General features: G+C 38.4%; 1 protein-coding gene across 2 annotated transcripts in view; it reads right to left on the bottom strand.

The window, feature by feature from the left end:
* Positions 1 to 1,234: 1,234 nt before the first annotated feature.
* The window catches only part of ptp4a3a (protein tyrosine phosphatase 4A3a), a 33,584-nt gene continuing 19,200 nt past the window's right edge, over positions 1,235 to 15,618 (bottom strand). The window contains exons 1-6 of one of the 2 annotated variants that reach the window (XM_079877992.1): positions 12,291 to 12,471; positions 11,265 to 11,753; positions 10,679 to 10,771; positions 4,884 to 5,014; positions 2,494 to 2,568; positions 1,235 to 2,121 (exon numbers count right to left, since the gene is read on the bottom strand). In XM_079877992.1, coding sequence (XP_079734118.1) covers positions 2,004 to 2,121; positions 2,494 to 2,568; positions 4,884 to 5,014; positions 10,679 to 10,771; positions 11,265 to 11,369 — 522 coding nt within the window. In that variant the 5' untranslated portion in view covers positions 11,370 to 11,753; positions 12,291 to 12,471 and the 3' untranslated portion in view covers positions 1,235 to 2,003. Of the gene's footprint in view, positions 2,122 to 2,493; positions 2,569 to 4,883; positions 5,015 to 10,678; positions 10,772 to 11,264; positions 11,754 to 12,290; positions 12,472 to 15,618 lie in introns of those variants that run through there. The other variant, XM_079877991.1, reaches the window with a different exon arrangement.

The raw sequence follows: 15,618 nt of genomic DNA, 5'->3' as shown, positions 1-15,618 counted from the left end.
TTTTTAGGTTATTCAGAGAGAGAACTAATAATTAACATTTTATTTTGTTATATATATATATATATATAAATACATTGAAATATCAATTCTAAAATAATAAAAACATTTTTTTAAATATCTTCTTTTGTGTTCAGCAGAGGACAGAAACTCATGCAAGTTTGGAACAACTTGAGGGTGAGTAAATGATGACAGAATTTTCATTTCGGGTGAACTATCTCTTTAAGGTGTAAGGGTAGGGTTAGGCGTTAGTATTTGTTGTAGCATGCATTGTAGTTGCAATCATAGCAACAAGTAGCTATGGTTACTTGCATATCCTGAAAGTTACTTCAGTTTTCTGGAACCGAAAGTTGAAGTTATCCATTCACTTATTTGTGAACTTACCCAGGCATGTCGTATAACCACCATTCCAGGGTTCCCCAAAGAACCTTACAGTTCTTAAAATAACCTTTTTCGTAGTGTGAACAACATTTTAATAAACCATTTGTGCAATGGAAAGGTTCCATGGATGTTTAAGGATCTCCATAAAACCATATATGCCAATAAAGAACCTTTCTTTTTAAGACTGTATGACTTTAAGACCTTTATTTTTCAGGTCACCCATGTAAAAAAAAAAAAAAAAAAAAAAAAACACCAAATACAAACACGGGTAGGAGAACATTTTCTGCGAGATCACTAGGTTACACCATTTCAATGGCCCACTTTAGACATTCTACAAACTATAATTAACTTAGCAACTCCATGTCAACTAACTCTCATTAGAGTAGTAGACTGGCACACAGTTACACCTGTTCAGTTAGGTGTTAGAATAAGTTGACACGCAGTTGCAAGTTACTTATAGTGACTAGAATGTTGGAAGAGCATCAAAATAAAGTTAACAGATATTAAGCAGACAGTCTACTAATAGTCTGATGAGAGTTAGTTGACATGTAGTTGCAAAGTTACTCACAGTTAGTAGAATGTCTAAAGAGAAGAAGATCTGAGTCTTTGCCCTGCAGAGGGCAGTATGGTTATATTTTGATGGGCAGTGAACTTGTTACACTTTATGAGGTCACCTCATGACAAAACACTCCCAGTCCTTATTCATGATTGCAACAGCCTTTATTTGTATTATGCAGCTGGAGGTGTGTTCTTAAAAAACAGAGAAAAACAACTTTAAACCACTGTCTTGTCTGGCAATTCATTTATATAGGGTAGTTTTTACCATCTGATCTCTGTTGAACTGAATGGACAAGTATCATAGACAGACCGCTTCCAGGGAGCCCTGAAGTCCTAACACAGTAAAATTACTCCAACAAACACAAGGTTTGATTTTAAGCACATAAACACGCATTAGCATTTTCGCAGTTAAATTCATTGACCTTCGCATGTAGCTTTCAGAAACCTTTAAGTGACTGGCTCTGACCCTAATAGAAATAGCAAAGAGCTGCTTTATGAAACAGAAATATCTTTCACATAAGCCCTTCATTAATCCACTTTAACCGTTGTTTGCTCATAAAACAAAAGCATCGTGGTAAAGGTCACCAGTAAAAAGATTTGTGCTGAAAACTGAAAGTGTTAAAGGAACCGTAGTCGTCTAAAAATTGGACTCCTGGCAGGGAAGAGAAGGAAAGCTGTAGAAAGAAAAATTAGTAGAGAGAGTAAGAAAGCACAAATTTTGTCCATGATTCACATTATCACACCACCTGGCTCTTTCAGACATTCACGATCATTTGAGGCATGATTAGGGTGTCAGTCCTGGTGCAGGGTCAAAGGTCAGAGGTTGCCTTCACCATATCTCATTAACCTCAGAGATGCGCAACCTTTAAGATCTCTGAGTCGTAAGTCTCGGAAAAGCCATGGCAGTATCCACACCACAATCAGAGTGAGGAGGATTTTAGGCACCAGCGGGGTTTTCATCCAGACCGAATCAGTTCATATTTTTATAGCAAATCAGCAAAAGTGCATCAGTTGTGGCCCAGTCCATCAGGTTCAGCTCGGTTCAGAACAGTAGGGTGAGGGTGCAGTCACATGATGCAGCACTTGTTCTTGAAAATGTGCGGGTGCTTATAGCGCAGTCTCTGTTTGGGCCGATATTTCTCTAGATATGTCAACTGCTTGCTGTTTATTGCACCTCTGCGTTTCCTGTGAAGGCAAAAAACGTCCATTAGCATGTTAATTTACAATTTCGTCGCGTTACAATTAAATGACTTCTTTCAAGAAAGACGGCAGATGAAAATGGCTTGCCAACTCATGTTTCACTCCAGCCCACATTGGACTGAAAATAGCATTAAAAACACAAGGAACAGTACCTGAGGGAGCGGGCTTAAAAAAGGATCAATTGCGAATCTTTTGCGTATTGAAAGCTTTAAGCTTGGCCTTGCTATCAAAAGGCACTCTGGCAAGCGTAGCAACTAAGAACTAGCTTTTATGATCCACTTGTATGTATATAGCAGTTGACGTCAAGAGCTCAAGGTCTGTTGTCCTTGAAAGAAGTCAAGAGAGAGATGTACGTACTGTCTGATGAACTGGATGGCATCTTCATACTTCATCCCACTTTCAATCAGTGCCACAGCCACAAGTACTGGAGCTCTAAAGAAAAAAAAAAAGAAAAACATTGAGAGAAATGGATCATTGAATACTTTTGCTTAAATACTGCAGAACTTCAAGGACTGAATTCTTAATTTGTACCTTTGTTCTATTTTTTTATTTGTTATTTGACTATCACCTGTAATTTGCTATGTTTTTTTGTGCTTTATTTTATTACTGACATTTTACTTGAATAATTACTTGAAAACAACAACATACAACAAAACCTGCATTGTTTCACAGGTAGTAGATTTGACTGCTGAAATGTTGATGTTGTAACCACTCAATTGTTCCATGAGCTGTTTCTTAGATAGAAATGACTGTAGCTGTACAGTGCAAAACAGATGGAGCAATGCCACATTAAATGCAGTGGAAAAGAGGCATTACAAGAAGTTAATTCATCATACATTAATTCATGTTTCACAATCATCAAAGTCAAGATTCAGGCAAAGCAAGAAAAAAACAACTTCCAGAAAAGGTGAGTGGTGGAAAACAACGGTTAATGCTGTTGCTAGGTGTTCTGGATGGTTGCTAGGTGGATACCTGATGGCCCAAGTCATATGCAAAGACCAGAATATCGTAGAGACTTGGGGGTGGGTTCTTTTTATATCACTTGGGTCCCCTCTTTAATGTCTATGCGATCTTTCCACTCTCTCTCTATCGCCTGCCAAGCTGAAAATGTTAAATCTGATCTCTTTCAAAAGTAACAGCACACCTCTCCTTAACAAGCAGCGACTGGGGTATCATTTATGTCTGCAGGGACACCAAAGAAAAGTTTAATACTTAAACCTCAATGCTTCACTTTCAAACATACACTATACAGTCAAGATAATTAAATCTTACGCCATAAACCCCAGTTCTAAACAGTGTTGCCATCTGAAAATAAACGAGTCAGGCCAAAAAAACATTGGCACTCTTTCAAGATTCGAGGCCGATTCCCTTTGGAAGTGGATGAAGTGCGTCAGAGATGAAGTTTTACCGCCCAAACGACGAGAGCAGCGAGGCCAGACTGCCTCCTCCTCTTTTATAGTCGTCGTTTGGGGTGTTTTAATGCACTGTATGTGTACCAACAGAGAGCATAAATACATCATCTTTAGGAGATACTTATGAGACACATACTGTTCAATATTTATAATTGCAATAGTTTCATGGTAACAACAATACTGCACAACATAATGCACTATGTACCTATAGTACACATATGTACCCATTAAACATCTATGGTCAAAAACAACTAAGTGAGGTCCCATTCATGAACAAAATTCATCCAAAAGGTAACTGGGAGCATCATGTATAGCTAAAAAATCCCTGTCATGTGGGATAGACTGTCTGGCATAAAGGTCATGGACGGAGCACACGTTTGAGGAGGACAGTAATAACAAATGGATAAAAAGCAACTTCCTGTTTTGTCTTCGGCCCTAACCCCAATGCCTCTTAAAACAGAGAGGGACTGCAGCAGAGTCAGTGCACTTTGGGGACTGTTGACTTTGGCGGAGCACTCGGTCCACTTTAAAGCCTCCGAAGAGGTACCTCTCGCTCACTATGTACGTAGTATGGTTTCAGTCCATTGGGGACTATCAACTTCATCTAGAGTTAATAGAGGAGACATGTCTCCTGGGAGGCCAGAGGTGCATAATGTTCTATAGGGCACACAGTACACATTCCTTTCCAGATTAAGGTCTAGAACAGAGCACACAAGGTGGGCTTACTTATGGGACACCAGACGAGAAATGAACCCATTTGCCCCCAGAGTTCCCAGGCCTGGGCAAAACCCAGCTAGTCAGCAAGTTAAAGTGTCATGAAGCCTCATTGCGTCGTTCCGCGCAGAAACATACACTTACGGCACGTGTCCAAACGCAAAACTGAACAGGCTGATGAGAACGAACAGTGCTGAAGTTGTCTTTCGTGACATTTGAATTCTCCGCTTTAATGCGATCTCATGCGTAATAAATACAGTGCAGTGATTGGGTTAAAAGAGTTCATTCTCATAAATAATGTAGAGAAATGCTCAGAAACTGCTGACGTACTTTCGTATTGACCAGCCACAGCAGCCAATCACCACTGATAAAATTATACTCACTTTTCGTGACACTGGTTCAACTTTGCTTTTTAAACCGGAAGAACGAAATCGCTCAGAATTAACTATAAAATGGCTTTTCACTTCATAATAAACATAATGAGTGCTATTGTTGTTTTCAGTAATGTGTAACCTGTACATATATGTTAGTATCTCCAAAAATGGTTTTAGGGTTTCATGACCCTTTAAAGATATGTTTAAATCTTTATTGGATTCTCTATCTGTAAGGACATTTACTGACCTTCCTAAACCGGCCACGCAGTGCACAGCCACGCAGCAACCGGGGTCATCTACGAAGCGTCTCTTCAGGAGACTCAACCAGTCCTCCACAACCTTAGTGGGAGGAGGAGCGCCGTCATCAAATGGCCAGTCCTAAGGAGAGAAGAACAAGCTACCCCTTAACATGAGCACATTATATGTCTCTTCACACTGAAAAACAAGCTTTGACTTTGAAACAATCCATTACTTCGGATTTCACGTGATAAACTATCTTCAAATTTGTTGCAACTAACTGTAGCTTTTAGTCATGTTGCCTCAAGTTGGTGATAATGAATAACATCCAGTCAGTTTGTTGCTGCAAATCGGTGCCTTTTAAGGAGTCAAAAGTCTAAGGTGTCTAATAGTATTTGGACAAATGTAGTCCACTTAAATGCATGAATGTTATTGCATTATACAACTAAATATAAAACCAAGTGGCATTTAAATAAATAAATAATTTTTTAAATAAAAAAATAAAATTAAAAATTAAAGTTCTGAAACACTTTGTGGTTGTCCAACGGTAGTGTTTCGTTCAAAGTTAATGTGATGAACTATACCTGTGGTTACTGCGAGTGGACACCCGTGTGAATTGCAAAAATGGTTCAGAAAGGAAAGCAAGTTCTGAGAAGAGCTGGTGCAGCATTTGTTTACAGATGCCACCAGGTTTGCATTTAATGCAAATAATATTTTTTTTAAATGTGACTTAAGTGTCCAAATAATGGTTGGGGCCACTGCATCAGTTTTCTGCTGGCTTTTTCTAAATGTTTCTACACTTGGTTTATTTGTGAAAGTGGGTTATCCAAATGGTGAAGGTGCTGAGGGATGTTAGACCTGCAACAGTACTGGGTTAGTGAGGATCATTCGGAAATAAACATCCACGGGTACATATCCCATACAAAGACGTAACTGGCTGGTGAAGTAATTTAGTCACAACTGTTTTTCTGAAACCATAGTAACTTTGACGCACATCAGTTGTTCAAGCAAAGTTGTCTTCACGCAGGTGGAGTAATAACTTCTGCTAATTAATCGGTTCAAGATCAGATTAATGTCAGATTATTGCTGTCCGAAGACTACTTCGCTTTTTTGTTCTCTGTTGTTTTGTTGTATTTCCAGATGTTTGACTCAATCATGGGTTCCTTCTTATTTCAAAGCTATTAAAGCACATTCGAGACTTCAAAAATGGCGGTTTCATGATCTTGACAAACTAAGAAGAACAGTGAAATCTGCTATACAGTATATTTAAGTTTGTGAGACTGTCGGTGCAGATAGCCTCGTGGGCAGGGCGCCGACATATAGTGCCGTTGCGCTTCGGGCAACCCGAGTTCGAGTCCCAGCTAGCGAACCTTTCCCAATCCCGTCCCCTTCTCTCTCTCCCACTTTGCATCCTGTATACTGTATCATAATAAAGACAAAAAAAAATAAATCTTAAAAATACGTTTGTGAGACTCTATTAGTGCCACAGTTCACTCCGACTTGCCAAAAAAAGTTGTGAGAAATTAAGATTAACAAAGACACAACATGAAATACAATCCATGTACCTTATTCTCTGAGGTGAATATATCCATTGTGTTCGTCGTAACAAGAAGTTATCGCATTCACATCTGTCAACTGTCATTCTGACTGTCATCAGACAAAAAAATTCAGATTGGGTTATATTTAACTCATGAAAGTACAATTATACTTTTTTGAGATTTCTTTGCATTGTATTTTATGTCACATATTTATTCATCTTGATTTCTCAAAACTTGTGTGATTTTTCTGGGCGAGACGGAGTGAACTGTGGAGTCTCAAGAATGCACGCATCACGTAGCAATGCACAGATGACCAACGGCCAAGGTCAGGATTTTCGTTAAATAATAGGCCAACATTAAATTTAAGTTTGTTTTTCACGTAAACCTTATTGTATACCCCCAGAACACATGGAATATACTAAATGTGTCGCATGGTATCATTCTGTGATACTTTTGCATCTTCTTTAAAAAGCTTAGTGCTGGTCGCTATTCAATTCCAGTATATGGATGAGCACAAACTGGAATTTTGTGAAAATTAACCTTTTGTAGTCCAAAAAAGAAAGAAGGGCATACAGTATTAGAACACCACCAGGGTGAGTAAATTATGACTATTTTCATTTTAGGGTGAACTATCCCTTTAAGTCCACATTGTTCGAACAAAAAAAAAAAAAAGCTTCTAACTACAAGTCGAGAGCCATAGTTTTTTTAACCCCATAACATTGTGATGTAGTTTGCAAATGTTCATTTGAACAATATTATAGGAAACATCAAAGTGTTTGGAATGTTGGAATATGTGACCATAGTTGGCTAGCAATGCTTTTGGGAAACCAATTCCAGAACAAAAAATACAGAGTCTGAGATCACTGTTAAATGCATGTATGAAGCCAAGGAGTCTCCTATCAACTGAGATTGTTGGGTTTTTGGGACTTGTACAATATGGTTTGAGACTTTCAGACACCGCAATAAACCCTTCAGCTTACTAACAAATGTGTAAGTTCAGGGTTTGATATAAATATTAGTGATGCCACTTAAGTGGTGATGTACTGTCATCAATCCCTGCTACTGTTCAGGTGGTTTGTAAAAGCGGTGCATGCTTATGTGTCATTAAGGCATAGCGCAAGGCCCGAGAGGCATGTGGAACACGACATAAATTTAGCATACGTGTGTATCTTTCCTGTGCTCTTGTGACCTCAAGGTGAGAGGTGAATTACAATCATGCTTCACAGGAGATCGGGAAAATCCCACCCCTCCTCTTCCGTTTTCCCGCCTAAACCACCGCTGGGGGACTTTGATGTGGTTCAGCTGCTGAGGGACGTGGCTCACTTAGACCAGCATGCTAACTGGCAGCAGATGCCCACACAAACACGTACTCATGTGATCCAGAGAGCCTTGGCAGGGCAGGCCTTAATTATAAAGAGCTTTCTCACAGTACAGACACATAAGTCGGCATTCAGATGCCTCAAAATATCGCTTATCACATGGGACCGACGAGTGATATGCAGTCACACAACAGCTCCAGGGACAAGACACTCAACACTAGCAGGTGCGAGTATTTTCAAGTAAACAAGTCAGACCAGCAAGGCCTTTAGGAGGCTGGCTTTACAGAAAAGCCTTTGAAGCATGAATGACGCGCGACAAACGCTTCCTCTACTTCCCTCCAGCCCATCCTATTGATTTCCTGGGCAAACACACCTCAGAAACCTTTCGGGAGCGGATGGAAGGCCACTGACGTAATGCAGGTTGGGTAAACAGTCGTGGCCTACTTTGGGAATCCAGAACTAGGTAGCGGGGTCACTTGCTCAAGCTTGCAGTCTTGCAGATCTCTTTACAGTTGTTCTGAGTGGGAAGGGTGCGGAATGGCACGTGTATGCCTCCTGGGAGAACGCAGTTTACTCCCTTGTTGCAGGTGCTCGCACAAATACATGAGGCAAACAACACAGCTGATTGTTCCCACTAGGGTTTTGTGCTTTGCAAAGTTTCTCAGCAACTTGTGCTGCGGACATAAACAACAGACATAAGTCTTAGGCTGTGTATGACACCAACGCAAGCCACTAATGTCCAATGCGTCACGTGTAGCAGTCTTTTGAATGCGTCTTGAAACAGAAGTCTTATTCACTGCAGGTGATCAACCTCTTTTAAAGGACATTTAAAAAACGTCATATTTGTGTGAATTTTCAGGTTTGGCTAATGTCTGCGGAAAGAAAGAGGTGTATCCAGCAGCCAGCATGCCCTTTATATTCACAGAAGTCAGTAAAAACAAGACTTATACAACAGTTTGCCTTGGACTCTTTTCTTTACAGTTTTGCTGTGAGAAAGTCAAGAAGAAAAAGTATAAAAGAAAGGTTGGGTGGGCGGGGACCGATTGGAGGCCACATGGAGAGACCAGGCTCTGCCGCTACCATAGCAACAGTGAAACGTTGACGTCGGTAATAAGAAACACGTGTGGCTGCTTGGAAGAGAACATTCTCTATAATGAATTTAGTGTGTGTGTGTGTGTTAGAGAGAGTGAGAGCGAACGAGTATACGAGGGTCAAGGGGGTCTGTGGGGAGCTGTTTCACTTTTCACTTCTAACGCAGAACACTTTCAATAACTGCCTACGTGCACCAGAAGCTCTTACCTCTCCATTGTTTTCACCATCTGGCCCTTTAAATGTGAAATAAACGATTTATTTACACAGCTTTAGAATAGTTGTTTCTGATTGGGTGATGGTTGCATTCTGGGGTCAAATATTTTTGTATATTGACCACTAAACTGTATATCCGAATATTGTCCTGGATAATCCATTTTCTAAATAGCAGTCCTAGTTTCACGTCACTCATATCACTCTGCTGTCTTTTTTTTTTTCTTTTTTTTTCATATGATAAAAGGATTTCAAATCGAACAAATATTTTATGTCCATTTATGGACTATCTGGTAAGTAGTGATGCACACTAGAAAAATGGCTTCTTTGTGAATTTATAATTACTCTTTTGTTTATGGTTTTCCATTTAAAATATCTAAAAATCCTTGAAACCACAGCAAATTTACTTGAGAAGCAACACTGCATACAATTTAATGACTTCAAATTTTGCATTATCTTTTTTTCTGTATTTCGTCTAATTGCACAGGCAGATTTTTTTTTCTTGTTTTAACTTAAAAAATCTCCCAGTGCAATATAACAAAATATACTTGTATTTAAGATTCTTTAATAAGAATGTCAACAAGTCTTAAAATGAAAAACTTATGCAGTTTCTCTTCTCAAGTAAATGTATATTGTTTTAAGGATTTTTAGATATTATAATATAACAGGAAAATTAAGACAAAAATACTTAAGAACACTTTTGCTGTGCATTAAAGGAGAACTCCGGTCAATTTTAACATTGAGCTCATTTTTTGGTACATTTGGAGTGCTGTCAATACAGAGAACAACGACAAAAATCGGTGTTGCCTACACCGAGTTATTCTATTTTTAAAATTTGCACCCTGTTGACTTCAATGGGGCAAGTACTAAACCTGCTTTTAGCCTCTTAACATCCTTGATGTGTCATTACAAGTGCACAGAAAATGTGAGTGATTCCTTCTGAGTGAACACGAGTGAATCTGACTGCAGTAGATGTGAAAGAAATGTATAAAAATGATGTTATTTAAGCCAGCGCAAATACCTGTGTTTACATCCTGTTTTTCGGTTGAAGTCCAAAGTAGTCGATTGCCGAGTTCACGCGCGTGATCATAGGTATTAAACCTATGCGTGTGAACTCTGCAATCGACTACTTTGGACTTCAACCGAAAAACAGGATGTAAACAAAGGTATTTGCGCTGGCTTAAATAACATCATTTTTATACATTTCTTTCACATCTACTGCAGTCAGATTCACTCGTGTTCACTCAGAAGGAATCACTCACATTTTCTGTGCACTTGTAATGACACATCAAGGATGTTAAGAGGCTAAAAGCAGGTTTAGTACTTGCCCCATTGAAGTCAACAGGGTGCAAATTTTAAAAATAGAATAACTCGGTGTAGGCAACACCGATTTTTGTCGTTGTTCTCTGTATTGACAGCACTCCAAATGTACAAAAAAATGAGCTCAATGTTAAAATTGACCGGAGTTCTCCTTTAAGTGAGATATTCAATAGTCAGACGGTCAACATTGCAAAATAAACCCCTTCAGGATGACACAAGACCCTTCATGTCTGGGTTCTGATCACCCTGTTGTTGTTGTGTTTTTTTTAATGTCCAGCTGATAGTACATTATGGCTTACAAGGGCATCAAGAAGATGTGCACTTACCACGACAGTTATCCCATCCTTCTCCAGTGGAGTTTTGTCGTAGGTTATCTCACAAACTCTGACCACCGTTGTGGCACCATACTTCTTAAGATCCTAAAGTGTGATGGGAATAGAAATACAGATGATAAAAAAAAACCTCAATTCAGTTAAAAAAAAAAAAAAAAAAAAAAAAAAAAAAAAAATCACCATTTGTTCTGACATAATTTTTCCACATTAAAATAAAAAACAATAATTTTAATGGCGTGAGAGGTAGGTAAGCTGTCCATGAACACGCTCTGTTCCTCGTCCCTGCCATGTGACGGAGCACTGGGATGGGTTTCCATGGAAACGGAGGCTTTGTGGATGTGCTGTTATCATTAGAGCCTCTATGGTTCATGCACACTTTCCCAGCAAGATAAGAATGAGTGGGCCATGTGACGGTGGAGTTGTCTTAAGATAGACCATGTGAGCCGAAACGGGACGTGTTGCTAAAATGAGTACGTGTTCAAGCGAGGGATAAAAGTAGAAGCGGAGGGTGGGAGGAAACAGACGACAAATGCACGCAGAGAGGGGGACACACGGGGTAAGATGGTGTACAAATGCTCACCTCTATGAAGCTGCTCAGAGTGGAGTTTGTTGGGTTGTGCGTGATTAAGAACCTCATGTTCTTGTAGCACACCTCCACAGGGGCCGGCCGGTTCATCCGAGCCATTGTGCTTCCTCCAACTCAGTGTCCAAACCGTTCACAAGCAAATTCACCAAAAGGACGCTCTTCACCGTTTTGTTCAGCCTCTGATCTTTCTTCGTGAATAAAACACTGCAAAACTCCTCGATGTTCAAAGTCCCCAATATCTTGTATTCCCTCTCTAATGGCTTGCCGTAGCCAGAGAGGTAAGATCACCCCATTAGATTTGAGAGGAGTTTTGGGTTGCAGGACCACAAGTAGTAGAGGGAAGAGCGTCTCAGTGCATCCAGAAATCAGTGAAAAGAGCGCAGCACATTCTCCCCGGGTTTAGACGTGTAGATGTTGAGCGTGGCAGTAGTCTCCAGTCCTCTGCAAGAACGCCATGGACAAAGCCACTACCGAAGGACAGAGCTGTTGGAAAGAGAATTGGAAAAAGAGATAAGTGAGTTTTCTTCTGTGACATAACCTAACGCGCAGGACCAGGGCAGTCCGTTGAAGACAATCATGACGCACACATGACAGCGCAGCTCACGTTAACTATGAGTGTGTGACCGGAGATTACATACAGTGTCCCCGAACCCACCCACACACAATCCCACTCACACAAACGCACTCAAAACATTGCGCAACACAGAGGCTGATAGGGACTTGAGGTTTTACAGAAAGCAGATAATAAGAGTAAATACTTTTCCCAGGCTTTTTCCTTTTTTTCCCCAGACTTTTTTAGGTACAAAACTTTTTTTTGTTTACATTATTCCTTTTTGAAAAAATTATTGAATGCACTGCCTCTTTAAATGTTATATACATTTTTTATCTTAGTTAGCAACGTTTTGTTACAAGATCACTCTAATTAGAATTGAAACAAATTTAAGGTATCGTACTCTACAGTGACATTCACAAAAATCACATCTGAATGCAGCTTTTCAGATAAAAAAGTCTGTTACTTACCTGCGCTATGTCTCTTAATAATATTTTTAGCGTTATTGATTACAATTCAAACTGGTCAGATGCACAGGCAAACTGTGAGAGATTCTGATGTATGAATGCTGCTCTCTTGCGCTCTACAGTTTTACTGAATGCTCCCCGCAGACCTGCGTCTGCAGGGACTTACACGAGTGTCTTCAGCAGTGGCATCTACAGCAGTTAAAGGTACAGAGACAAGTTTTCAGATTTGGTCGAAACTGGTTTGGAGTGCTGAAATCACTGACTGTTCAGACTAAAGCGGAAACACTTTGTTTCTAACACCTACTTGTCACAGAAAAGAAAACAATTCAAACTAAATTTACATTATTTCTAAAAGGCATTTAACACCAAATCCTTAAATACTTAATATTTATTTTTAAACATTTGTTTACATTAACACAGTTTTACATTTTAGCCTGGACTAACGCATACCAGCCTAGAAAAGATATCCAGATTACGGTTGAAACAGTATTCTGATTCTTAGTATATAAAGCTGTGTTTGTTGTTTTGCACTTAAATCTATTTAAAACATTAGTTTACTTCATCATTTTTAAGTGTGTCACTTCACTTTATTGTATTTAAATGTTGGTTATTACAAAAAAGTGATTCAACTTACCATTAACAGGACAATATTGAATACAATACTGTTTATTTATCTTTTAAATAAATTCAGCATTGTGATAATACTATGAAACGAAAATTGCATACTGTCAACATGGCTACTGTTGTCACTGGGAAAAATTGTGAAGACTCAATGTTTCTTATGTGTTTTGTTTTTGTGTGTTGATTTTGGCATTAAGCAGTATTCAATATTAAACCATACCAATAGCCAACTTTTTTTTTTAAAGTTTACTTAACATTTATTTAAAAGTACAATGGCAAAATAAAAAATAAATAAAATAATTAATATAGTAAAAGATGGGCATCTATGTTTTGTGCTCCTGCAGTATTGAGTAAATGCTTCAAAATCAGGCACATAAAGACTTCATTTGGAAAGTTGTATTTGGCCTATAATTGCAATCCCAATTCGCCATTTATGGCTGGTAATTCATTAAAACTTTAATACTAAGGCTTAACCTAATTTGCCATTTCCTCTCCTGAAAATAAACATACTTTTTCTAAACGTAATCCACACTTCCAAAATTTCTACTTGCTTAGACTCAAACTAATCATTTCATTCACTAAGTGAAGCAACAAAAAGAACAAAACAATAACAACCAAACAACAATGACCTATTTAATGTGGTTAATAAAAGCCTACTTTTGAACAACTTCACTGAGGAACAAAATGGAGGCTGTGATGGTTAATATACGCTGGATTTTTCACTATATTAAGTTGTGTTTGCAAAGGCAAGCGTTACAAATTATTTTGTGCTTTTGTTAATATAACTTTTGTTAATATAACTTGTGGGTGGGCTCTTTTGACTTTAATTTAGTACATAACTACCTAGCAATGACCCAAAACACCCTAGCAACCACATAGCAAAGCCCTGGAAACCATCCAGAAAACCTTAGCAAAGACAGAAAACCACAACTCACATTTTTGTCATAAAAAGTACAAATTCAATTATATACAATAATTGTATATCATAATATAATAAAGAAATGATAAAATTATAACTATAAATTTAAACAATAAAATTAAGACATTAATTAAATAAAATAAATATTTTAATACAAATGTTTATTTAGTTTGGAAAATGTCACTGTCATTATTTCTTGCTTTTAAAAAATGTAATTTCATATAATAAAATATGATATACTCTGACTGGTTGGTGTTGCCACGCCATCTTCCTGGTCTATTTTAATGACGAGTAACAAATTACTTATATTAGGTTTTTAAATTTTGCTTTAGAAAAAAACTCTAAAATGGATTCAGGGTTGACTGTAAAATTTCTTCTAAAGTGTTTGTGTGGTAACAAAACCAGCACAAATTAATAAAATAATATGTTTAAGAGACTCTGCACTCTAGCATGAGGAAACCAACAGTGGATCTTCATTTGATATTAAGAACTTTGTGTTTGTGTGTGTGTGTGTGTGTGTGTGTGTGTATGTGTGTGATTCTGGAATGTCCTATTCTATGCTCTGATCCCAGTAACTATTGGAAATAAAGACAACTTTTACCCACAGTAGGGTTAAAGGGTTAGTTCACACAAAAATTCTGTCAGTAATTACTCACCCTCATGTTGTTCCAACCCCGTAAGACCTTCGTTCATCTTCGGAAAAACAAATTAAAATATTTTTGATTAAATCTGAGAGCTGGATCACTCCTCCATAGGCTTCTAAGGCATTATAACTTGCTGGCCCAGAAAATGCATTAAAGACATCGTTAATATAGTCCAAGTGACTACAGTGGCTCAATCTTAAGTTTATAAAGCGACGAGAATACTTTTTGTGCGCAAAAAAAAAAAAAAACCGACTTTATTCCACTATTCATTTCCTTCTCTCTGGGCCTCGAGTTTTTTCACGTAGTATAACTGCGCAGCGTTCTGTGTTGTACGTCACACGCATCACACACATGACCAGCATCGGCCAATAGTGAGCCTACGTGTGACGTACAACACAGATGCGCTGCGCAATTATACTACGTGAAAAAACTCGAGGCCCAGAGAGAAGGAAATGAATAGTGGAATGAAGTCGTTATTTATTTTTTATTTTTTTGGCGCACAAAAAGTATTCTCGTTGCTTTATAAACTTAAGATTCAGTCACTGTAGTCACTTGGACTATATTAACGATGTCTTTAATGCATTTTCTGGGCCAGCAAGTTATAATGCCTTAGAAGCCTATGGAGGAGTGATCCAGCTCTCAGATTTAATCAAAAATATCTTAATTTGTGTTCCGAAGATGAACGAAGGTCTTACGGGGTTGGAACAACATGAGGGTGAGTAATTACTGACAGAATTTTCAGTTTTGGGTGAACTAACCCTTTAATTTCATACAGCTTGCTGCTGATCCCATTTATTTTCCCATTTAAAATCAAAGATTGGTTTCCTGGGATTCCACAGTGTCCAGGTACCCAACAAAAATAAAGTTCTGTGTTTCTAGTTCCGACCACATGGAAAAGATTTATCTGAGCTGAATATAAATCTACATCTGTGTGAAGCAATGATTACAAGCTATCAATATTCGGGTTATGGTCAGGTTAAGGTCACTATTTGGGTTTCTGAAACATTCGGAATAACCCGTTTACATGCGTGAGTAGAGAGAGTTACTCCTGTATACATGGAATTTGTAATCAATTGGCGTCATTTCCGATTCTTCTTCCTGTATCCAAAGACAACAACAACAGCAGCAGTACGCGGATAATGAATAG

The sequence above is a fragment of the Squalius cephalus genome (assembly GCF_949319135.1).
Source record: "Squalius cephalus genome assembly, chromosome: 8".
Lineage (NCBI taxonomy): Eukaryota > Metazoa > Chordata > Actinopteri > Cypriniformes > Leuciscidae > Squalius > Squalius cephalus.
Note: the sequence above shows the minus strand (reverse complement) of the source record. Positions and strands in the feature narration are given on the sequence as shown.